Source organism: Sorex fumeus, unplaced genomic scaffold, assembly GCF_029834395.1.
Source record: "Sorex fumeus unplaced genomic scaffold, SorFum_2.1 ptg000035l, whole genome shotgun sequence".
NCBI classification, from domain to species: domain Eukaryota; kingdom Metazoa; phylum Chordata; class Mammalia; order Eulipotyphla; family Soricidae; genus Sorex; species Sorex fumeus.
In genome coordinates this window covers 33,472,538-33,497,582 of record NW_026606092.1, presented here as the reverse complement: position 1 = coordinate 33,497,582, position 25,045 = coordinate 33,472,538, and the positions used below count along the sequence as shown (strand labels likewise).

Below are 25,045 nucleotides of genomic sequence, written 5' to 3'. Positions count from 1 at the left end.
TGAAAATATTTTTCTTTGGGCTTCTATGATGCCTCTGATTTTCTTTCAACTCATTTCCCGTCCTAGTATTAATGTTTGGATCTTCTTCCTCTACCAGTCCTGTAAAGGAAGGGCTGTGCAGTGGGCTCTATCCCCTGCCCTCTCAAGTCCCACATTTGCATTTACTTGTGATGTGACTTTACAAAGTCCCAAAAGGCATATCTGAAAGCTGATGTATGTTTCATCCATATCTCTAATTCTGAACGCTATTCCTGATATCCAATGAACTATTGAATGCTTAAAAGGGCTTTGGAATTTGACATGAAAACAATGATGAACTGTGGATTCCTTTCCCCAGAGCACCTCTTTTGCAAGACTCGCTAGTTAGAAATCTGGTGAAACTCAATACTCTTTAGCTAAGTATAAAAAACTAAGTTTCCAGCCTTCCTTTCTCTTCTACTTTCCAATAAACTCTCCTATTCCTCCCCAAAAAAGTTTTCTCTAAATTTTTACTTTCTTTTATATTCTATATTAAATCTGTGAAAAATTTCAGTAGGTTTTATTTTATAAAATATATTCATACTTTACCATTTCTCAAAAGCAAATTAGTGTAGTATCAAAATACAGAGGTACAAATTCTGACAGTCAGTTACTCTACCTAATTTTGTGTAATCTTTATGGAGTTATTCTAACCACCTGTGAAATGGGATGATGATAAACAAATCTTCCTTACCTTATAGGGTTGTTATGAAGCTTGAAATTTTGTATGAATAGTACAAAGAGTGTTTATAATAATGCAATATAGTCACACGTAAGGGTTTCCTAATAAGCCATCCTTATGATCCTCTATTAGTCCAATTATTATGTGACATTTCTATTCCCCATTAGTCTTGGACACCCATCCAGTACTGGTCTATTTAAACAGTTCATATGGGATCTTAAACAACATTTGACCTGGTCTTATAGCACAGCGGTAGGGCGTTTGCCTTGCACGCAGCCAACATGGCCGACCCGAGTTCGATTCCTCCACCCCTCTCGGAGAGCCCGGCAAGCTACCGAGAGTATCTCGCCCGCACGGCAGAGCCTGGCAAGCTCCCCGTGACCTATTCGATATGCCAGACACAGTAACAACAAAGTCTCCAATGGAGACGTTACTGGGCCCGCTCGAGCAAATCGATGATCAACGGGAGGGCCTCTGATCCACTATTAGTCCATAGTGCATCAAGAATTTTTTATAAGAAACAAATAGGATCATGTTATGTTCTTTCTGGTTTCCCTTTAAATTCAGTTAAAATCTACCATATTGAGGTCTACTGTACTTTGCAGGGTCTGACTCTTCTCTACCTGACTGAACTCATCTTCTGCCAAATTTCAATCTTATTTATGTCCCAACACAAAGTTCCTCTAACTCTCCAAGTTTTCTACTATCTTTAGACCTCATACTTGAAGTTTCTTATGCTTATTCTTCAAGATTTTCACACACCTATGTCCTTTTCATTATTCATGCAATCCCTTTCTCTACCACTATATCACCCAATTTTACTTATTCAGAGGAACTCATTTGGCTGTATGTCACTTAATATGCTTAATACTTTACATAGAAATGTACTTTCTGGAGCTGAGAAAAAAAGTTAATGGAGGAAGAGCATGCCTTCCATGCTCAAGTCTCCAAATTTTGTTCCAACATCGCTATCACCCAGAGAGTAGACCCTGATGACCCACAAATACCACTCATCTTATAACTGACCAAAGGACAAATAGTCCCACACTTCCAGACTGAGGATGACCAAGAATCACTGCTGGATTTGCAGCTCTGCTGGGAAGGCCCATATTTAAAAAAGTAAAAATCAATAAAGTCAAATAATTCACTTTGTGTCTCTGCTCAAAAAGGACAATACACATTGATTTAATTCCAGTGGTTAAACAATTGACTCATGGAAGGTAGTTGATAAATATCTATTGACTACAAATTCAACACATAATTGTGATGTGAAGCCAAGTTTGAGAACTTCTATTTTAAATTACCCCAATTTAAGCTGGAATTAATATTAAGATAATGCTTGTGCTTAGCACTTTGCCATTCTTTCAAAGGGAGGTATAATTGTGAAGGAAAAGTCACTGTTTACCTTAACATATTAACTGCCATAGTTTGGGGGAACAGAATATATCATTTTTATAAGAAGCCAAATTCTTCTGACTATAGATAAGGCATCCTTATTTATCTGGAGGCACAGAACTCTCCAGTGAATTTCCCTGGTGGAAGTGAGTAAGAGATATTATAGGGTTTGCCAGTGAGCAACCTGGACATTCCTACTGTTTTCCAACCAAGTGTGAATTTGATCAATGAGTGGGGAGAAAGTGCTCCTAGGGAAGTGGGGAGTGGGTGCTAGGGACAACTCATGTGATGCAAGGAATATGACAGCAAGTCTGGAACTGAGGCCAAAGCCACGTGCAGAGACAAGAGCAAGACCAAGGAGTGTGGGCAGCAAAGTCTCCACTTCATGGCACATGGGTGACATAGTTATGAAATACAAGCCAAGTTCTTCTGATGGATTCAAACCATTCTCCAATGGTTTCCTTGTTTCACAGCAGAAACCAGGACATAGGCATTCACCATGAAACCCACTGGAGCTGCAAACCATAAATCTCTGAAACCAACTCAGTGGGGAGATAGGGCCCTGCACTTGCTCCTCCTGAACATCCTGGGAGATTTCTGTTTCCATATCTGGAAATATAGCATGGATGTAACTTATAGCAAATCAGCAAGACGCTAATCAGCAGGCTGCAGGTAGCATTTGAGCAGTGAGAAGAGACCATCCCAGCCTGATTCCCAGACTTCAGTCACATTCACCGGTAACAGTCATGTAGATGAACTCCAACAGATGGCCAGATGGGAGAGAGACACATCCAAAGTAGGAAGTAGGGTACATAAGCCCATAGGAAGGATACTGAGTCTTTTATTATGAAGGCAGTCTTTTTTTTTTTTTTTGCTTTTTGGGTCACACCCAGCAATTCACAGGGGTTACTCCTGGCTCTGCACTCAGGAATTACGTCTGGCAGTGCTCAGGGAACCATATGGGATGCTGGGAATCAAATCTGGGTCAGCATTCTGCAAGGCAAACACCCTACCTGCTGTGCTATTGCTCCCTATAAAGACAGTCTTGTACCCTGTTTGCAAGTGTCAAGTTTTCCCTAGAAAAGTTGCCTCCTACTTATAATCCTCTCAGTGAATTCTTTCACAGAACACACATCCACTCAACAGACCCAGCAAAGTAAGTGGATCTTGCAGGTGAAGTGTGGCAAGACACCAGAATGATAGGCCTGGGATGGGGTGAAAAATATGAGAATAGTTTATTTCTATAAGGAGCCTGGGAGATGATAGTGCTGCTGAAAATGATACGTTTTACTTCAAGTTCAACAAGCCGTCTTTAAAGCAGCAGTCTTGAAATCTAAACCTAAAAAAATAAATTAATTAAAAAATTAATGAAAGAGTAACAGAGAGATGGGCCAACATGGAGCACATGCCCTTATGTAAGAGGCAAAAGGTTTAATTCCCATCTCACATGAATCCTGAACACTGAGTGTGACCCTAAAAGCCACACCTGCCAACCTCAAGCACCAAACAACCAGGCCATCAGTTCTATGTCACTTGGGCAACTGTTACTGGGAGTGGCTTTCTACACTTTGAAGCACATGGTATAATGGGAGATGGGGGTTATTAAAGTGTGTGTGTGACAGATAGATAGATTGATAGATAGATAGCAAGAGAGAGAGAGAGAGAGAGAGTATACCACATCTAGTATATAAAAACAACATAAGTCATTGGCATTCCTGTTTCCTGTTACCCATGTGGTCCTTATGGCACCAACAGACACTGCACTAAGTAATTTCTGTACCAAAGGCATCAAGACACTAAATAGTAGTTTAGGATCACGGAAAGTAGCTGCTGAGGAGTGAGGATAAATAGTCAAATCATTGTGAGCAACTGAAAATTGCTTAAGACAATGAGTACAGAACAAAAACGCTAAAGGGAAGAAGAATGTGTGTGTATGTCTGTGTGCATAATTATTATTCTGAATTCTGGTCCTTAAGTTTATTTTAGGAAGTTCAGTGTCTGCCAAAAATATCTTTTAGTGCTCTGGGGACAGTAGTGATGTAGAGAGCTGAAATCAGAAATTTTCTCTGGGGCTGTGGAGACAGCTCAAGTGGTTCAGAATATGCATAATATTTGTGAGATACTGAGTTTAACCCCAATACCACATGATCTTCTAAGCAGCCCTGGTATAGCTAAGTCTTTTGCCAAGCATTGAAAGAGTGGATCCTGAGCTCTAGTGGATATATATATAGTGTCTATAAAATAGAACTTCGGTTAAAAAAATAAAAGTGAGCATTTCTGTATTTTAAAAATTTACTGGATGAAAAATCAGTAGGAAAAAGCAGACAGTTTCTAGAGAAGGAGGTTGTGATTTAAGAAAGGAGCTGGTGACAAATGCCCTTGCAGCTGAAGGATGGAGCAGAAACAGATATCCAAAGCTCAATTTAGTTTTTGCAACATTCATCATGACTACAAGTTCTTTGTGGTACTGGGTTTTGGAAGAATTAGGTAAAGTGGAGTCTTTTCACATGGTTTTTGTGCTGAGAGGGAAAGGATAAAGTTCTATAAGTTGAGTGAAATGGAAACTCAGTTCATGAGATGAATGCATGACTGAAGGTTTCTGGGGGAACACAGAGATCAAGGGGCTTTCCTCAGACTAGGGTTATAGTGCTTGGACAAGAGTTATTTTATCCTCAGAGATGCATGCTGAAAGTAGACTATAGACTGAACATGATTGCCACTCAATGCCTGTTTTGCAAACCACAGCACCCAAAAGGAGAGAGAAAACAAAAGGGAATGCCCTGCCACAGGGGTGGGGTGGGATGGGAGAACGGGGGTGTAGGAGGGATACTGGGAGCACTGGAGGTGGAGAATGGGCACTGGTGGAGGATGGGTACTCAATCATTGTATAACTGAAACCCAACCACAAAAAATTGTAAGTCTACAGCTGTACCTCATGGTGTGTCACTAAAAAAATAATAAAAATAAATAAATAAAATACCATGACTTACCAAAAAAAAGTTTAAAAAAAGAGTTATTTCATCCTCAAAGACAAGGGCTCCTTAGCTACAGACTCAATTGCTTTTGAATATTGTGGTATTTATAAACAACAACAACAACAACACAATATTGAAAGCCAACCCTGAATTTGCTTTCCTTTTCCAAAATTTACTGGGATATGTTTAGGAACAACTGCTTTCACCCTGAAAATTCTGCTATCTTACCTCAGGGACCAAGAGATTAGACGACACAAGGTTGTTTTTTTTTTAAAAAGAAAAAAACGCCTCTCTGATTAAAAATGTGTTTTTTTTCCTTGAAATCCACTCTATCTCATCAGCTTTTGCCAAAGTAACTTTGAAGCTAAAGTAGGAGGGTAAGTAGGTGACCTCTATCTATAAACTTTTAAGGGAAATAATAAAACCAAGATAGGTTCTACAGAAGTCAATCTTCCACTAGCCCCAAAACATGAAGGGCGAATCTCCCCTTGTAAATTCACAAAATGAATCTTGAGAAGACTCTAACTAGCACCAATACCAGTCCAGATAAATCTGGACCCTTCAGGAGAGGAGAAACTTGAGCAGGAAAGGAAGGCCCTAAACTAAGAATGTGAAAGATCCTTAAAGTACTTGACAACATCCTAGCAAGAGACTCTTATTTACATAGATGCCCCAAACCAGAACAATTTGGCAAAAACGCTATAAAATATGCTTTGCAAAAGCAAGTGGCACACAACCCTGTACTGAGGGTTGCTTGCACCTCAACTGGGGATATGCAATTCCTTTCTCTAACTTTATGGGATATATTGAGACTGACTCTCTCTCTCTCTCTCTCTCTCTCTCTCTCTCTCTCTCTCTCTCTCTCTCTCCCTCCCTCCCTTCCTCCCTCCCTCCCTCCCCCTTCTCTCCCTCCCCCACTCTCATTTCCTAAATAAAACAATTTGTCTCCTGAAATTCTTTTCTGTTAGGGGAAATGAGATATCTGGGTTCAAGTCAACTGACTTCCTTTATCTGCAGGGAGCAATCAATTCTTGTGCTACACACATCAAGTGGACCTCCGTTATAACTAGACAGCTCCCCTTTGGATCTGGTGGGACACTACTACTCAGGTTATAGACCTACAAGTCCTGATCTCCTCTCCCAAATGCAAGCACTCCCCAGTGAGACCTACAATGGCCAAGCTATGGGCAGGAGTAAAATCCTTGTCAGGTTACGAATACCCTAGATCCCCAGCACTCTCACAAACTTGAAGGCATTGTGGTTACTTCCTCATAAAACTTTGTTCAAGTGTATGAATCTGTGTGAGGTATCTGACCAGCTCTGATATCTGTCTATGAATATGGGCCCTGTGTTTCTTATACCTGCTAAATTAAGCAAAGAATCTTATACACCAAACACACATAGTTCATTTAAAAATTATTTAACAAAATTCATATGAAAAATGTATGATATATATATATGCATATATATATATATATATATATATATATATATATATATATATACACACACACAACCATGCTGAGACCACTCTCCACACGCATGAAGGTACTGGCAGAGGAAAAAAGGCATGCGGGTCCCGGGGCTGAGATCTCCAAGCCTGCTCAGATCGGGGCTGAGCATCCTCCACCCAGATCCTCCACCTACCAGTAGGCAGGGGTCACACCCACCAACTGGCCCCCTGGAGCCATGCAATTCCATCAACAGCCAAGATCCAGAGACTATAAAACCCAGCTCCTAGAAGAGCTATCATAAGTTATAATAAGATGATAAGAGTTATAATAAGATAACAAGACATCTTACTATCTCATTCATACTTTGAACAAACCGGCAGGCTACCGAATGTAGCCTGCCCACAAGGCCGAGTCTGGCAAACTCCCCGTGGCGTACCCAATAGGCGAAATACCAGTAACAATGATGGGTCTCATTTCCTAAGCCTGAAAGAGCCTTGAATATGGCACTTTTTAAAAATCTCAGGCCTGGGACGAAGGAGACACTACTGGGGCCTGCTCGAGGCAATTGACGAGCAACAGGATGGTTGTGATCGTGATATATATATTTTATGTATATAGCACAGCGGTAGGGCGTTTGCCTTGCACGCAGCCAACATGGCCGACCCGAGTTCGATTCCTCCGCCCCTCTCGGAGAGGCCGGCAAGCTACCGAGAATATCTCGCCCGCACGGCAGAGCCTGGCAAGCTCCCTGTGACGTATTCGATATGCCAGACACAGTAACAACAAATCCTCCAATGGAGACGTTACTGGGCCTGCTCGAGCAAAATATATATATATATATATATGTATATATATACATGTATGTGTAAATACACATACAAATTGTGTGATATGTGGTATTTTATATGTACAAATTTTATATAGATATTTCACATATATGAAACTTTATTATCTGAGTAACAACAGTCAATAATGAGATTTGAGGGACCAAGGAGACAGAGTTTACTAAATACTGAACAAGGAATTTTAGGAAACAAGTGTTGACACTGTGGGAAATTATTTTAGGACATAAAATATGGTGAATAAAACTGACTGCAAAGTCCATAATCCCACTTTAACTTTACTGTTGCTGAAGAGATGAAAAGTTAAATGTGTATGCTCATTATGACAATATGATTGATTAGAACTGAGGAATAAGACCTCAAGATCTCGTGTCTCCACACAGGTCTTTCTTCAGGATTCATAGACCTAGAGCAGAACTAGATTTTTATGTTTTGGTCAACTGTCCCTTGAATCTAGTTTATTAATATGAGAAGAGTTAAATATTGTTAGCAAGGACTATGGTTAACTCAATATAATAAACTGACAGGAATTATGTCCTAGTTCTATATGTTAACATAGAATTTATTAAGTAGCTCATAGAAAACTGAAACTTTGCTGAATCTTTACCTGTGTAAATTATCAAATAAAAAGTATTAATCACAATGGTCTTTAAGGGTTATATGAGCTGCTTTAAATGTTCAGGAATTACAGGCTTGAGAGATCAGCACAGCAGCTAGGGCACTCGCTAATCCAAGATCATTTTGGGTCAATCTTTGGAACCCCAAGAACAGCCCCAAGCACAGCCAGGAATAATCCAAGTGCAAAGCTAGGAGTAAATCTATTGAGTGTAGTGTCCCCAAAAACCAAAGAAAAAAATCAGAAATCAACACTTGAAGTGATATCAAATGCCACTAAGTAACAGACCAATGGTTCTAAATTGTGCTCTAGAGAGCTGAAATCATCTTCAAATTTCCTTACGGTAACTTTTAACTTAGAGTCATCTCTACTTTTATGTATTTGATATGTGTATCCTCTTCAGAAGATTCTTTTGAAGATATAATTCTACTACTTATGATAAAGAAAATAAAATAACGTCTTAACTCAGTATTACATATTTATTCACTCATTCATTCAATCATTCATTCATTACAGTTGGAATTAGGAGAACAGTAGATATTTCACAACTCTTCCTTCTGGAGGTGTGCAAGTTTAAGAACTGATCCAGTCTGCTAGCTGCACTGTTTCAAGAGAATTATTGTCCTACATACTCTTCTAAAACAAGACAGTAATAGTCTCTAGGTCAAAACTTTCAGTGATATGAATTTTAACATTTTGCTGATCACAGGCAAAGGGATTACAAAAGAGGGTACTAGATAGATACTATTAGTTTGAGAGCACAAAGGAAAGAAGAGTTATTCTCACTTAAAACCAGGGTGAACAAAAGAAGCAGAACACTTACGTTTTCTTTCTTTAAACATGTAAGAGTTGTTTCATTTCTTACCTCAAGAGCTTTCAATCTTTCTAACAACAATTTGGTCTTTTCTTTTCCCTCTTCTGTAATGCTGCTTTCGCTCCTCGAATTCTCATCTACTACCATGTGAAGGTCTTCCAAAACTTCCTTGTGTTTTCTCTCTTCCTCTGATGTTTTTTCCTAAAGCAGAAAAAATTATTATTTTCAATTGTATCCATTGAAAAATAAGCAAGAGTCTATGGCTGAAAAGTTGGGCATCTCCCTTTGCTTTTTACATTCTTTATCTGGTAGAAGTAAAGAAAGTTTTGCCAGAGACATCCTCCTACTTGTAGCACTGTCCTCTCATTATTCATTGGTTTGCTCGAGTGGGCACCAGTAACATCTCTATTGTGAGACTTGTTACTTTTTTTTGGCATATCGAATATGCCACAGGGAGCCTGCCAGGCTCTGCCAGGTGGGTGGGATACTCTCAGTAGCTTGCTGTGCTCTCCGAGAGGACAGAGGAATCGAACCCGGGTCAGTCGCATGTAAGGCTAACACCCTACCAGCTGTGCTATCTCTTCAGCCCTACTTGTAAACATTGTAAATACTTTTAATGACTTCTGGTAGGACAAAGACATTGGGTCACCACCTCTGAAAGCAGTTGTCCTCTGACTAGCTGGAGGAGTGACTGGGCCAAAATAGCCTACAATGAAGTTAATGTGGTTTACTCATATTTATCTGTTTAGTGCAATTCAGCTCTGCTTTAAAATAGGAAAAAAAATTGAGCAGTCTTGATCCCTTGATTGTGAACATCTCAGCTCCTAAAATAAGATTACCAAAGACACCAGGCATGGGAACATTTAATAATTTAAAGTAAAATAAAATAAATAAATATTAAAATGAGAGTGATTTCAGAACTGTAACCTTTGGCTTCGTTTCAAGATCTTCAGTGTTTGTAGCTTAGCCTTGGGGAGACATAAGATGTTGTTAGCACCTCTTGATTCCCTGTTGGAAACTCCTTATCCTACCTTATCTATAGCCTCTTTGCAGAAGATAAGAAGGGTTAATATAAACCTCACAAATGCTGTTTTCAAAGGAAAAAGAAACTTCAGGGGAATATTATTTTTTAAAAAACTTCTATTTTATACATATGCAATATCCTCTTACCACAGAAACCAGGTGGCATCATTCAACCAAACTAGTTTATTCTAAGTAAAATGCTACAGAAATCTTTTTTGATGCAGCTGATTGACTACCAAGTGCGCTAAATAGAGAGATCAATGATGAGAGATTTCTTTATCTTTCGACTAAGAATTCTTACAAATTCAGAAGTGCAAAAGATACAGTCCTTAATTATACCAACTTAAACAACAGCATAAGAGGGAGACTTTCAAACAGTGTTCACAAAGCCACTCTAGGAAGTTTTTAAATATTTGATTCCATTTATTTTTTGAAAATAAAGTATGAAGTGTGTTAAAATGTACCTTAATGTCTGTGTACATATATAGTATACAAATCCCTGCAGAGACATATATCAACTTTGTCCCTAAATGTACCTCTGTGTATGGTTTGTTTCTGGCATCACATTATCCTGTTTAATTTTTTTTCCTTATTACTTATCAGTACTTGCAATTATATCATTTGAATTGATCTTGAATTTTTCAGGTATCCATCAAGAAAATACTGCTTATTTTAGTTCACATGGCTGGAGTGGTAGCACAGCGGTGGGGCGTTTGCCTTGCGCGCAGCCAGCCCGGCTGAGCTGGGTTCAATTCCTCCGCCCCTCTCGGAGAGCCGGGCAAGCTACCGAGAGTATTTCGCCTGCATGGCTAAAGCCTGGCAAGCTACCTGTGACGTATATGCCAAACACAGTAACAACAAGTCTCACAATGGAGACATTACTGGGCTCGCTCGAGAAAATCGATGAACAACAGGAGGACAGTGTTTGTTTGTTTTGTTTGTTGTAAACAAGTCTTATTTTTGTGATTCATTTAGAGTCACACTTTCATATTTGTGTGTGTTTAATGATTTCACTGTTCAAAATGTACCCTCCCACAAAATTTACTACTAGAGTGTTCCTATATGAACAAAAACTGGTGTGCCTTGATGAAGAAAATAGATATTTTGTATGTTTTGTACAGGCAAGTTTTGTACATTAAGTTGCTGTTTGACTATTTGGTCAATATTAGCAAATTAACTATATATGTATACATCACTGTATCACTATTATCCCATTGATAGCCGAATTACTCAAGTGGGTGCCAGTAACGTCTCTATTCCTTCCAGCCCTGAGATTTTAGCAGCCTCTTCTTACTCGTCTTTTCCCAATGATTGGAGGTTCTTTCAGGATCAGGGGAATGAGACCTGCTGTCATTACTGGTTTTGGCATATTGAATACGCCATGGGGAGCTTGCCAGGTTCTACCTGTGTGGGCAGGATACTCTCAGTAGCTTGCTGGGCTCTCCGAGAGGTGTACATTTATATATTTTTCTCTGTAATTTCTTGCCTACTGTCTGAACCCCATCAGATATGGTGTACTAATTGTGGAAAATGGGTAGGAAGTGTCTTATAATGGTCCAGAAAGCGGCCTGGAGTGTGGCAATGGTTGGGTAGTGGAGGTCGGCTGCCATGGGTGGGTCCCTTGGGGTGGGGAGGGCTCTCACCCTGCCCCATAGTCTGGCATGGAGTCCATCTATATCTATATCTATATCTATATCTATATCTATATCTATATCTATATCTATATCTATATCTATACCATCTATATCTATATATCTATATCTATATCCATCTATATCTATATCATTATATATGTATACATAAATATTGAATTTGATTCCTTAAATTAAAACACTAAGAAAACTTATTTATCAAATAAAGATAAAAATATGACCAGAGACAGATAGAGCCAAACTCTGATTTTACCTAGGAGCAATGATTCCATGTTCACTAAGTGTTCATACAACTTTATAGAATATAACACCATGAGTGGTTTGAATTAACTCTATATGTGTTTATTTTATGTATTTGGCTACTTTAGGTACTTAGGAAGTCAAAAAAAGAGTAACTAAATTTAAGTAGTTAGTAGAATTATTTACAATGTCTGTCATAGAAGATATGGACTTTGGTTCATATTCCAAAGTCTTTTGGCTTTACACTGATACCAGTGACTATTTTTCTTAATGTTATTGTTTTCTCCTGTTTTTTTTTTCTTTTTTATCTGAAGAACCCTAATTAATACAGAGTACTTGTAGATATATAAATAAATGCAAAAAAATGCAAAAAATTTGCTGAAAAAGAATAAAAACCTATACTTCATTTGGGGGCTGGAGTGATAGCACAGCGGTAGGGCGTTCGCCTTACAAGCGGCCAACATGGCCGACCCGAGTTCGATTCCTCCGCCCCTCTCGGAGAGCCCGGCAAGCTACCGAGAGTATTCGATATGCCAGACACAGTAACAACAAAGTCTCCAATGGAGACGTTACTGGGCCCGCTCGAGCAAATCGACGATCAACGGGAGAGCCTTTACCTTTACCTTTACTTCATTTGGAGATGTATATTATGGTACATTAAGAAAAACAATAGCAAGCTATTGATAGGGAAATGGTTCTGATTGTAGAGTAAATGCCTAGTCTGCCAACGTCCTGAGTTTGAGCTTTGGTATCATGTAGTCCTCAACACCTAACAGCACTGCATCACCATATCTGCTGAGCATAATATCACTGGGAGTGTTCCTAAGTACCCTTAATTCCACTGTGGAGAAGTCCCATTAAAAAAACTTAAACCAGTTTTACAATGTCAGTTTACTGTTTACTGTAATTAAATTACTGTAATTACTATAATCCCAGATCTTAAAGTAAAAGAAAAGAAAAAGAAAAAGGAAGAGAACCTTTGTTTCAAAGTTGAGTTGGTAATTCTACAGATACTATGTTGTTTTCCTCTGTAGGAAAACAAAAGCCTGACAAGCAGCCAAACCTTGAAGCGTTAATACTGTTATAATGATATTATATCTGAGATTTTGTCCAGACATGAGGATGCACACCTTAAACTTGGATGGGATTTATCTGAAATAACACCTGCTATGAGAGTGAACACACCTGTACGGTGTATGTGGTTACATGCTCAGGTTTCACAGAGAGCTATCACATTCCTAATTCATCATGTATTTATGTAGAATGATGACAGGACAAGTTATATCCTAATATTTATACAAAAGATTAACGTGGGTCAAATTGCTAAGTGGTCTGCTGATACAGTGCTTTTGATTTTAGTTATATATCAGTGCAAGCTTGTCCAATGAGATGGTAATTTTTCTGATATCAAATGATAAGAAGGAAGCAGTATACAGTTGTCCAGGAGAAAAGCTTTCCGAATCAAAGGAACAGCAAAATAAATGGTCCATGGTGAGGATAATCTAGCTGATGGATAGCTGAGGATGAACACCATAATAAAATGTATGATCAACAGAGTAAGAACAGTAAGAAATGCGATTTCAATAAAGAGAGAGAGAACTGGACTACAAAAAGTCATAAAAGGCATAAAATAAATACTTTACATGTTTTATGTAAAGTATAAAGGGGTTGGAGGTTAAATAAGGGGCTGACAGACTCTACATCTTAGTCTTTTATTTTTCACACATAAAATAATAATTAAATAAAAATAAATTTAAGATCAGAAATATCAGGCAGTAGAAAAGCAGAGATCCTAAAATAAAATTTATTTCCAACACTTGTGGAAGGTCAGTACAGTTGATGAACTGTGAACCAATGGGAAAATGGGAGGAAAACAGTAGTCAGATTCAGATTATTTTATAAGAGATTTTTAATTTAATTGAGAATGCCAATTCTATGGAGAAGTAAGTTTATGTTGCATTCACTCTCTTACCGATCATCTAAACTGTACAAAATATAAAAAACAACAACAAAAATATATGAGTTTATAGAGTGTACAGAAACAGATTTTGGACAGATGTCAAGACAGGAAACAATGGCACAAGATAAGTTTCTTTTATAGTTTCTGGCTTGAGGGCAAGACACATTCAGCAAATAAAACTCTCCTCCAGTTGAAAATCAGACATCGTTTTGGCCCTAGAAAATCAGAAATGAGTTTGAGAGTACTGGATCAACTAAAAATTTAAGGTAGAACTTCATTTAAAAGAAATTTAGTAAGCCACGAAAGTGGAACGTTTATAGTAATTTTTTTATTTAAATTTTACCAAACTATCTTACCACTCCCTAGTTACAGATGTATAGGCCAGCCAGAATTAATGTATCCCAATAAAGAATAAGAGAACTGGGCAGAAATTTGTCCTATTTTTGTGTAAGACAAAAGTGTCAGACTTTTCAGTAAGTCTAACTCACAGTTAAATTTGAATATAAAGAAACAAAAAGCAACATATTTTCCAAGAAACAAAATGAAATGCTGAATAAAATATAATAAATAATATATTTGGCACACAGTCCAAAGTTATTCAACATAAGAAAATAATGATGATTAGGACAACATGACTCCTTAAGAAAAAACAACATATAGACTAACCCTGATTTCTGCAAAAGTGAAATTGAACAAAATTATATATAAACATCAATTATGACTTAGCATAGTAATTGCATTATCAATAACGAATATATAAAAGTGTTCTTAAAATATAAATGATTTTAATACCTAGATATATTTTAGACACAAAAAATACAATTTATAAAATTAAAAAAATTTTTAAAACTCAACAACTGCTGACAAAGAACAGCTGACAAAGTGGTGACAGAGACAGAATTGGTAAATTGAGAAACAGAGACTACCAATTACTATTCCACATTTTATAATATTTTAAGGTAACTTGGTGCTTCTAATGGGGGGAATCTCTTACTTTTTTGTTTGTTTTTGGATCACAAGAGCTGTGTGTGTGCTCAGGGCTTACTTTGGGCTCTGCATTCAGGAATCAATTTTGGTGAGATTTGGGGAATGATATGGTGCCAGGGATTGAACCTGGGGTTGACCGCATGCAAGGCAAGTGCTCCCCACCCACTGTGCTTTCTCCCCATACTTCACGACTTTATCTTTGGGTTCAGTGATTTGATTTATAGCCTATTCCTATTCTATTGTTCACCTGCTCTATTGCATATTTTAGATAAGATATTGTACGCTTTGATTCTAGCATTTCTGCCTTAACCTTTGTCAAACTTTCAATTTCTCTTTGTCGAAATACTCTTCCATCAATCTCATCATTTTAGTAAGAGTCATTAGGAATGGCTTTGAGGTCTTCTTCAGGTAGCTTATATGACTTGGTTGTATTAAGAGTTCGTTCTAGACTATTGTCTTTATCACAGATCACAGATCACAGATCATCCTGTTATTCGTCGATTGCCTCGAGCAGGCCCCAGTAACGTCTCCTTCATCCCAGCCCTGAGATTATATTCAAGGCTCTTTAGGAGAATGAGACCCATCATTGTTACTGGTATTTGGCATATTGGCTACGCCACAGGGAGTTTGTCAGACTCTGCCATGTGGGCAGGCTACATTCGGTAGCCTGCCAGTTTGTCAAAGTAGGAATGAGATGTCATCATAAGATGTCACGTGGCCGCGAAAGTGGCCGCGCGGTTCCGGGAGCTGGTTTTTATAGTCTCAGAGTCTTGGCCGCTGATGGGATTACACGGTGCCAGGGGGCCAGTTGGTGGGTGTGACCCCCGCCTACTGGAATTTGGAGGATCTGGGTGGAGGATGCTCGACTCCAATCCGAGTATTGTCTTTATCAATGCAGGCAAATGAGTTTTTCTTTCTCCATATTATATATGGCTCTAGCAGGAGATGGAGTTCCTGGTTCAAACAGTAGGTGGGGCAACTTGGGGATTTTGGATCATAGAATATGGTCATGGCTGTGGATTCAAGGTCAAGTGAGCCTTAAGGGTGGGCTGAATTATAGCTAAAAGTGCCTGGCCTAAGTCATGGCACCAAGTAAAAGTAGGCCGAGGCAGGGACTGAGGGTTTGCGATCATAAATATTCAGGGGCATCTATATATCAAGTATAGCTGGGTTTTGGTAGGAACCCAGATTACAAAATCATGTGTGCCTAGGGGAAGCTAACTTCTATAGGCTACAGGCTGTGACAGGATTTCAAGTAGTCACTGTTATTATGTTCATGCAGAACTGGGTCATGGCTGGTGAACTCACTCAGGGATTAGTTTAAAAGGAGACTAGGGCATCAGTCACAGTTGGTTACAGCACACTCAGGGAATAGTCTGAATGGTTGTAAGCCATCAAGGAAATAGAGCAGGCAGTGAGGGGCCCAGATAGCTAACTGTGCTTTGGGAGTTTTGCATAGTGTATTCTCTTGGCAGGGGTATATCTTGTTTGCTAGCATTCAGGTGAGGGCTAGCAAGGGCTGTGTCCATTTGCCTACTAGGGCTAAGCACTCTTAATTGTAGTCTGTAGGGCTCCACCTATCTCAGTTATTTGCTGTGTGTTGCGGGGAAGAGGAGGAACTGCCTTCAGAGGTTTATTCTCAGGACAGGTCACTATAGAGCGAGAGATCTAGTACAGCAACGAACAGTATTGTTGAGCCTAGTTTTGAAAGGTGCCAAAATGGTAGCAATTCTAGCCTTTGGGAATGGTTTCTCTCCTCAAGTTCCATCTTATAAGTATACTTATAAGATCACAGGAGAGGGGTACCAGGTGTTGGTACAATGCCCTCTCCCAAGGAAAAGGTCGACACATTAAAAATTCTTCTCAATCGTAGCTTGTTGTCTGATGATGAAGTTTATTTCTTGGTGAGGGTCCCCCTCTGTCATTAGTTCTTCTGGGTGTGGTCATTTATTCCCTCAGTGTGGAAGTGTTATTTCTGTCTCAGGCAATTTATGTATAGCTCAGTTCAACTTTTGGTATAGACTTGCTATGATTACACGAATTGGTAAATAAATTTCTCTATACTTGTCCATGCTAGCCCTGCTTCTTAAATCTGGTTTACATTTAAGAAACATCAGTGAGACTTCTAACATGGAAAAAAATGTGCTGTGGAGGGAAGAATTTGAGAGATAAGAAAAAAAAAAGGAACCTTTATAGAGAAATTCAATTTAAAACCCCTGTAACATATGGGCTAAAGACCTATTAAAATAAGCATCCACGCTAAATGAGAAGGGCTGGAGCGATAGCAAAGTGAGTAGGGCATTTGCCTTGCACGTGGCTGACCCGGGTTCGATTCCTTTGTCCAGCAAGACGAGATTCCTCCGTCCAGCAAGGAGAGCCCAGCAAGCTACTGAAAGTATCCTTCTCACCCGGCAGAGCCTGGCAAGCTCCCCGTTGCGTATTTGATATGCCAAAAACAATAACACGTCTCACAATGGAGACGGTACTGGTGCCTACTTGAGCAAATCGATGAACAGTGGGAGGACAGTACTACAGTGCCACTGAATGAGAAGTCAGAAGCTCTGAATTCAAAATTCTACCTTTTCGACCTTTTTCTTCTTTACTTTTTGGGGAGATTATTTGAAATTTTTAGCTCTATACTTCCCACAGATTTAAAAGAATAAAGATTTAGAGTTAATATCTCTTCCAGTGCTAAAGTTGAAGGATTTACTCAAGAAAATTTTCAGGAATGAAATGTTGTCAATATGTTCAAAGGTAGCAGATTATGAGAGAACAGTAAAAGGACCTGGACATTTTGTAATAAGGTTGTTAGTGAGGACTTGAGAGCTATTTGACTGAAGTGTGATGACGGTGCCCAAATTGTCAGCGGTTAAGCAAAAAGTAAAAAGAGAAAATAGAGGCAATTTTCTTAGGTGATTATTTGGAAGTTTGGCAGGGAAGGGAAGTGAAGGAAATATAATGGACAGTAGCCAAAGGGTATTGCGGAGACAAGTGGAAATCTTTTTCAAAATATAAAATACAGAGCTCTTTGAAGAACTAAAGAGAAGAGGAGTGGCTGAATAAGGCAGTAAAAGTAGAAATGTATGAACATCAGCACAGCTCAAAGCAGTCAGGGCCAGAGATGAGGTGCATTGGTGGGGAAAAGTCATTTTTTTAAAGTGTTATTCCCTGCTGAGGCTTTGCTGACACCTTTACACCCCCGCATGAGTGGTCCCGTCCTGAGAACAAGGGACATGGTCAAGTCCCAGGCCTGCCCACTCTCCAGCACCCTTCTCTGGGGACGGGGCTTCAGAAACTCCATCCAACCCGAACTCGATTGCACTTTCTAGTGGTGGCCAGGATGGAGCCCAGGATGACTGAACTGCCTCCAGGCCCTACTTTGGGGGGTGGGAATTTGGAGGCACACCAGCAGCGCTCAGGGGCCACTTCTGGTGCTGCTATGGGGACCAGGTGTGGTGGCAGGAACTGAACCGGATCTGAAACAGCTCAGTCCTGAGCTCTTTCCCCTATTTGGGTCACCTTCTGGTTTGCCTGTGAGGGAAAGGATGCAGGGGGCGTTTCAGGATAGCAGGAACCACTCTGCCCAGAATGCTGGCAAGAGGCATAGTGTTTGGGTTCCTTAGTCACTTGGGGGGACTCTGGGATGGGGGCTCAAGGGTTGGAAGCAACAACTTCCTGGCTCCTCCCCAGCAACTCTCCAGCCAGGCCTCACCTTCCTCATGCTCTTTCTGCTGCTGGGATCAGACTGAACCCAGCCCTTTGGGCTGTGAGTGGAAGGCTTTTGTTTAGTTTGTTTTAATTTTTTTTTTTTTAAAGCACATGGGCTTGTGCGATAACACAGTGGTAGGGCATTTGCCTTGCATGTGGCCGGCCTGATGACCTAGGTTCCTCCACACCTCTCAGAGAGCCCAGCAAGCTACTGAGAGTATCTTCCCCGCATGGCAAAGCCTGGCAAGTTCCCTGTGATGTATTCAATATGCCAAACACAGTAGCAACAAGTCTCACAATGGTGACGTTACTGGGCCTGCTCAAGCAAATCAATGAACAATGGGAGGACAGTGCTACAGTGCTAGTTATTCCCTGAAAATTCTCACTTTTATAAACTAATTTCTCAATCAACATTTATAGGCCATTATTGCCAACTTTCAGTTAATAGAAGGCAGCTATTCTCATTACTATTCCACAAATACTCGACTTTGGGTTCTTAAAGAACAAGGATTTGAATGTAAGTAGCTGATTGGAGAAATGTGACTCAAGGAAAGGAAGAGAGTCATTAAACAGCAAAGCACACGGCATAGGAAACTAAATTCACAGGAAATTCTGGGAAATAGACCAAAATGCATTCTCAAAAATCATCCCTCCTGGGAAAGAGTTAGGATACTTATGCATTAATCCATTAATCCATAGAAAGTAGCAGTTGAGGAAATTTCTAGGAAATCCAGTTCCTGGTGTTTCAAGCTGGCAAAAAGGTAGTGAGATACCATATACCCCCCCCCCCCCCAATAAGGTTCCTTATTATCTTGACACTGATATGTGGAAGTAAGGGGACTTCTCTATGTCTCTATAGTTTTGTGGTAAGAACAGGGCACTGGCAACACAGAGAAGAGGTCTGTGACTGTTCTGATGGGTCATGTGCAGGTATATGAATCACACCTATATGTTGCTCAGACTAGTTATTAAAAACATACTTCCATATTCTGTATTTTATGATGCTCAGAAACAAATCTAGAAGGTGGGTTAAAGCCAACAATTCTCAGGGGTTACTCCTGCCTCTGCACTCTTCTGGAAGTGCTCAGGGGAACAACCATATGGGATGCTGAGGATCAAACCCAGGTTGGCCACATACAAGACAAACACCCTACCAGATGCACTACTGCTCTGGAAGGTCCCATTATCTACTCCTGTCTCATTTTTTATTCACAAGTAAGACAATCATATCAATATAAAATTGAAAAAGAAGAAATATAGAAAAATGTACTTTAGACAAGTAGATAAGCAAGAAAAGCAAAAGAAATACAGAGAATCATCTGAAAGTTGAAAATTTGGTGCTAACTCACTGATGGGCCACAATGTTGTTTCATGAAGGACATCTGATAATTTGCTCTATACCTGAAAACATGGCAATCTTTCCTAAAGTAAGAACTGCATTGTATTTCCAAAAGGTACGTGCTATTATTTATTACAGTTAGAAGATTTATTTGTTAATTGATCATCTATGATATGTGCAGAAAAGCAAGGTTAAAATTGAAGATGGTTCTAAATAAAATATATTCTCAAGAAGCTCCAATTAAGAAAAGCAAACTATATTTACTTCTGAGGACACCAAATTGTGAAGAGAGAGTTGATTCTAGAGGTGACCTGTTTTCATGTTTCAGTTCTTTATAGCTTTTAATCAGCAGTGAATTCTAGAAAAGCTAGGCCACCACAAACAACTTTCGCTCCTCACATATTTCATATATGGTTGAGACCATACGCTTGTTTGCCTCAACAAATACCAGCTGGTATGCACTAAGCTAAAGATTTAGGAGCTCAGTTAGCGTCCAAAGGTTTAAATCAAACTTTGCCATGTCAGTACATAAAGAATTCCTTAGAGCTATAAGTTTTTCTAAGTGGTTACCAGTAGAATGAGTCACCATAGAGGGAGCTCTCATCTTTTGTTCTTAGTAGTCCGTATCACCAGCCTATGTAAAATAATATCAGTCAATTCAAAGCTCTGGTGGTATCAGTTATATCCAGATGACAGTCCAGTGTCAGTGAGTCAAAAAAGCAGGCTATGGGCTTAGCTCTTCACTGATGGCCAGCTACTGTTTAGTTAAACAAATTAGGGAAGAAAATTATCATAATGCCTATTCCTAAAATGTGTCTCATTAATCTTCTAGACTTGAGCTTCCTTAGCCCAGCAAACAACGCAATGGAATTCACAGTAAAATGCATCAGCCACCTTAACTTATAAACAATCAGCCCATCGATTTACTCAACAAATACTCACTGATTATCTCCTCTGTATGTGGAAGCTTCCAGGGATACAAAGGTGATAAAAATACCCATGTACCTTTTCTCACGATGCTTATATTCTTTTGGAAAGAGATAGTTAATAATAAAAATGTCAGAAGCAAGTATAAAATTTAACTGCAGAAATTGTGAAGAAGATCTTGCAGGCGCTAGGAGAATCAATAATAGAGGGATATGAGAGTGAGGTCAGGAAAGGCTTTCCCCATTGTACTGAAATCTGAAAGCACACTGTGCACTAACCAGGAAATGGTAATGAAATGGAAAGGAAGGGAGGACAATTTAAATGGTTTAAAGGCGGACACTATAGCTATGGAGGGAAATGAAGCTGATGGGTACCTGGAGTCAGGCCAAAAGTAAAGGAACTGGCAGCTTCAAGTGTGCAGAAGGAGGAGAGTAGATCTGTGTACTGAAATAGCTCTTTAGTTCAATATGGAGATAGTACAGGAAGATTAATACAGAGGTGGGAGGGGGTGTTGCATAAGACCCTAATGTAATAGTCTAAGTAGAAGTTGACTGAACTATGACTGAAACGATAATCTCACTGAATGAAACCTCATAGCTTGTAAATCGTCCTGTAATTTTAATTCTTTAGTATGCAGTCCCTCCAACAATGACTAATAGTGAATATGTCTTTACCTTTGAGGGCAGACACAAAGAAATATGTAAAATGCTCTTGAAAGAATGAGATTTAAACACAGAATTCCATTAACTATGCCCAGAATTTATCTTGCCTAATAAAATCTTGATAGTTCTTTTCAAGTGTTATTTTGTCTATCTCTCTTCCTCAAAACAATATTTCCCCTCGTTTTGCTATGTATTTTTCTGTGCTAAAATAAAATTTACTAATCCAACTTCTTTTTTTCCATTTTATTCTTTCCGTTTATGCCTATAAGACATATAGGCATAAATGAAAAAAAAAACTGGTGACATTAAGCCAAAGTTTAATGGAGAGCTGTAATATAGCAAATCATGCCAAACTTGAGTCTGCTGAGGGAACACTGCTTATAGGAGGAATATTTTCAAATGTTCCTGGTTTCAAAGTTTTAGAAAAAAAAATTTAAATCCATTTATCTTCTTTTACCTTTGAGGGCAGACACAAAGACATATGTAGCGGGGCTGAATGTATACTGATGGTAACAATAGTTACAACTATATTCTGATTCTATTCATTCTTTTTAAAAGTATATAATAACTCTATCTTTGAGCACTGTTCAGAAAAGGAACCTATATCAAGTACATGTGGCTTTCCTAACTTGAAGATGAAAAAGTCAAACTGTGGGAATGTGAATAAACACCCAACTTTGTAAATTTAGTCAATAGTAGAAGTTAAACCAGGTTGTCCCACTTTGAATATCCAATTGTGCATTAAATCTACCACTGTCCTCCCGTTGTTCATCGATTTGCTCGAGCGGGCCCAGTAACGTCTTTTTTGTGAGACTTGTTGTTACTATGTTTGGCATATTGAATGCATTCTGGGTAGCTTGCCAGGCTTTGCCATGCAGGCGAGATACTCTCGGTAGCTTGCCAGGCTCTCTGAGACAGACAGAGGAATCGAGCCTGGCTAGGCCGGGCTGGCTGTGCGCAAGGCAAATGCCCGACCGCTGTGCTATTGCTCCAGATATGAAAATTTGGCCAGGCTGAGACTACAGTGGACTAGATTACTTGTCTTGCAGGAACTAGAAATATAATTTAATCCCTGTCTCTAAAGTTTCCCCAAGCACTGCCAGGTGGACCTGGTCCCCATCATGTGGATCTAAGTTGCACCATATCTCTGGGCCCAAGTTTTGAACCACCAAGCCTGAATAGCTAAGTCAAGTATCACCATGAGTGGTTCTTGGAAGTGCTTGGAAGTAGCCTCCCCTCAAATATATAAAGTTAAAATGTTGGTATGATCTCAAAAGATAAAGATAGGGCAGTGCTAGTTAGCTTAAACTGTTCTTTTCAGAATACTAACATCACAATTAGCAATTCTGTCACACAAATTACAAAATTTATCTGGCACCAGGGGCTGGAAGTTACCTTGAATGCAAACATGGGTTTGATTCCCGGCATCCCATAAGGTCCCTTAAGTCTGCAAGGACTGATCCCTAAGCACAGAGCCAGAGATCAGACATGAGCACCTCCAGACAAAAACAAATACATGAAATTTGTGCCAGAGTTAAACCAAAGAATACCATGCATACCTTTATATACTAACAGCAATAGAGAAAAGGGGAAAATATTCTGGATCTCCCTTACAAAGAAGCTTCAGTAGGTTATTAAGCAACCTGTAACACCATAAGCAGTGGAGGTAGGATTTAAATACAATTCTGATTTCTAATGTCATGCTCTTGACATAGACTCAGTTACCTCTTAGGGACTTTGCCATGTTTCTCTAGACCTAACCTTAATGCTAATTCGAACTGAGAATCCATGGTCTTTATTCAGCCACGAAAAATGATGCTGAAGGTCTGTTGGCCAAATTTCCCCGGCCATGACTCCAGGGTGTGGGCGATTTTATCAGAGATGCCAGGTCTGGTCTCTGATGATTATCAGCAGAGCAGGCTTAACAAACCGCCATCACTTCCACATTTACTGGCATTTCAATTAGTTCAAAGCAGAAGCACACTCCATAATACAAGCTAAATGGAAATGTAGAGGCCAGCTGTCTGGCTGACAGCCGTCCCCGTGAGTCCTGGTTGCCTCAGCTTCTGTGATTTATTTACTCATTTGTTTTCCTGTGGTGGGGAGGGTGAACAGAATATATTGTCACTTCAGATAGCACTTCGGCAAATACCATAACAACATTCTTAGGGATTGCTAGCAGTTTTTGTTCAGCACCAGCATACTAAATTTTAAAGGGGGAAAAATAGCGTCAGATAAATCACAGGATTTTAAAAGAACGTCCCCATTTGTTCACAGTTTAACATTACTACTGACGAGTAAAACAAATAAAACTCTTCTTTTTCTTGCCTGGATTTGACTTACAAAGTGAACTAAGCACAGAGGAAAGTCCCCAAGATTAAATGTGTGTGATGGATAATAGAACAAAGTGTTTTCTTTATGTCTCTAATATGAGCTCATGACCATGAGCATATCAATTCATATCTAATCCCCATTATTTTTCACTCAAAACACTACTCAATATTGCCAAATATCTTCCCATATTGAACATTTCTGTGAAGCTACAGTAATAAATTTTGAGATGATGCTTTTATTTCCCATTCCATCCATCAGCAACATTTATTTTCTTAAAAAAATTTAATAAAAAAGAAGCTCAATTCCAAAGGCATTTTATATAAAGGGAAATTTTACATGGAACAGAATGGCATAAAAACATAAGCTGTAGTTTTCATTAAAGGTATGCTCCAAGTGGCTTGACAATCTAAAAATATATAATAAAAATATAATAAAAAATTAAATTTTAAAATTATATAATAAAAATATAATAAAAAATATATGATTTGCATCAGAGAGTACATTAGGCAGGGCATTTGTCTTGCAAACAGTCAATCCTGGTTCATTACCTAGCAACATATAAGATCCCCTCAGAAGTGATCCCTCAGCACAGAGACATGAGTAAGCCCTGAGTAACACCCCAAACAAATAAACAAACAAACAAACATTATATGTTCTTGTGGCCATTGATAATGATTGTGCCCTGAGGAAAAAGAAACCAAAAAATGTAAACGAGGACACCTAGATAGAAAATTTTAGTGGTTATTCTTTATACTTAAATGTGCAGAGGTCAGTAAAACAAACAACTCAAAACTCCAAAACTTGATTTTACAACGGAGACCAGTTCCGGGGATTGAGGTACAAAGGTGGTGTTAAGGAATGATAGAGTTAAAACTCCAAACTACAATCAACAACACAGAAGTCAAGAAGCCCAAATTTTTAATAATGAAACTCAGAAAGGTACCTGTCAGGAGGGCAGGTTGGGGAAAGGGAGGGCACTAGGGAAGGAACCTAGAACACTGGAGGAAGGAAGTTGACACTGGTGGTAGGACCAGTGCTTCAGTATCGTACCTCTAAAACTCAACTATGAATAACTTTATAAATCTAGGTGTTTTAACAACAACAAAAATAAAACATAAAAGTCCTTGCTTTTAAATTCATTATCCTTCCCTACTGTGTCCTCCACACCTTCCTCTTTCTAAATCATTCATAGGCAAGGGGAATCAGAAACCTCATTGAGAAAAAATCAGTTTATGGAATGAGCATTCACTACTCCAATATGATTTCTCATATTCAGACATGCACTAATTAGAGGCAGGAGTATGACTGACTATATTACCGATGTCTTTCAGTGGTGCCCAAGGTTTACTCTTGGCTCTGTGCACAGGGATCACTCCTGGCAGGGCTCTGGGGACCACATATTGTGCTGATCCCAGTT

The 25,045-nt window shown here is 39.1% G+C and overlaps 1 protein-coding gene across 1 annotated transcript in view; it reads right to left on the bottom strand.

Moving 5' to 3' along the window:
* NCKAP5 (NCK associated protein 5) overlaps positions 1-25,045 on the bottom strand; it is a 1,139,016-nt gene that overhangs the window by 363,450 nt on the left and 750,521 nt on the right. The window contains exon 7 of the mRNA XM_056117696.1: positions 8,848-8,997. Within this exon, the coding sequence (XP_055973671.1) occupies positions 8,848-8,997 (150 nt within the window). The remainder of the gene's footprint in view (positions 1-8,847; positions 8,998-25,045) is intronic.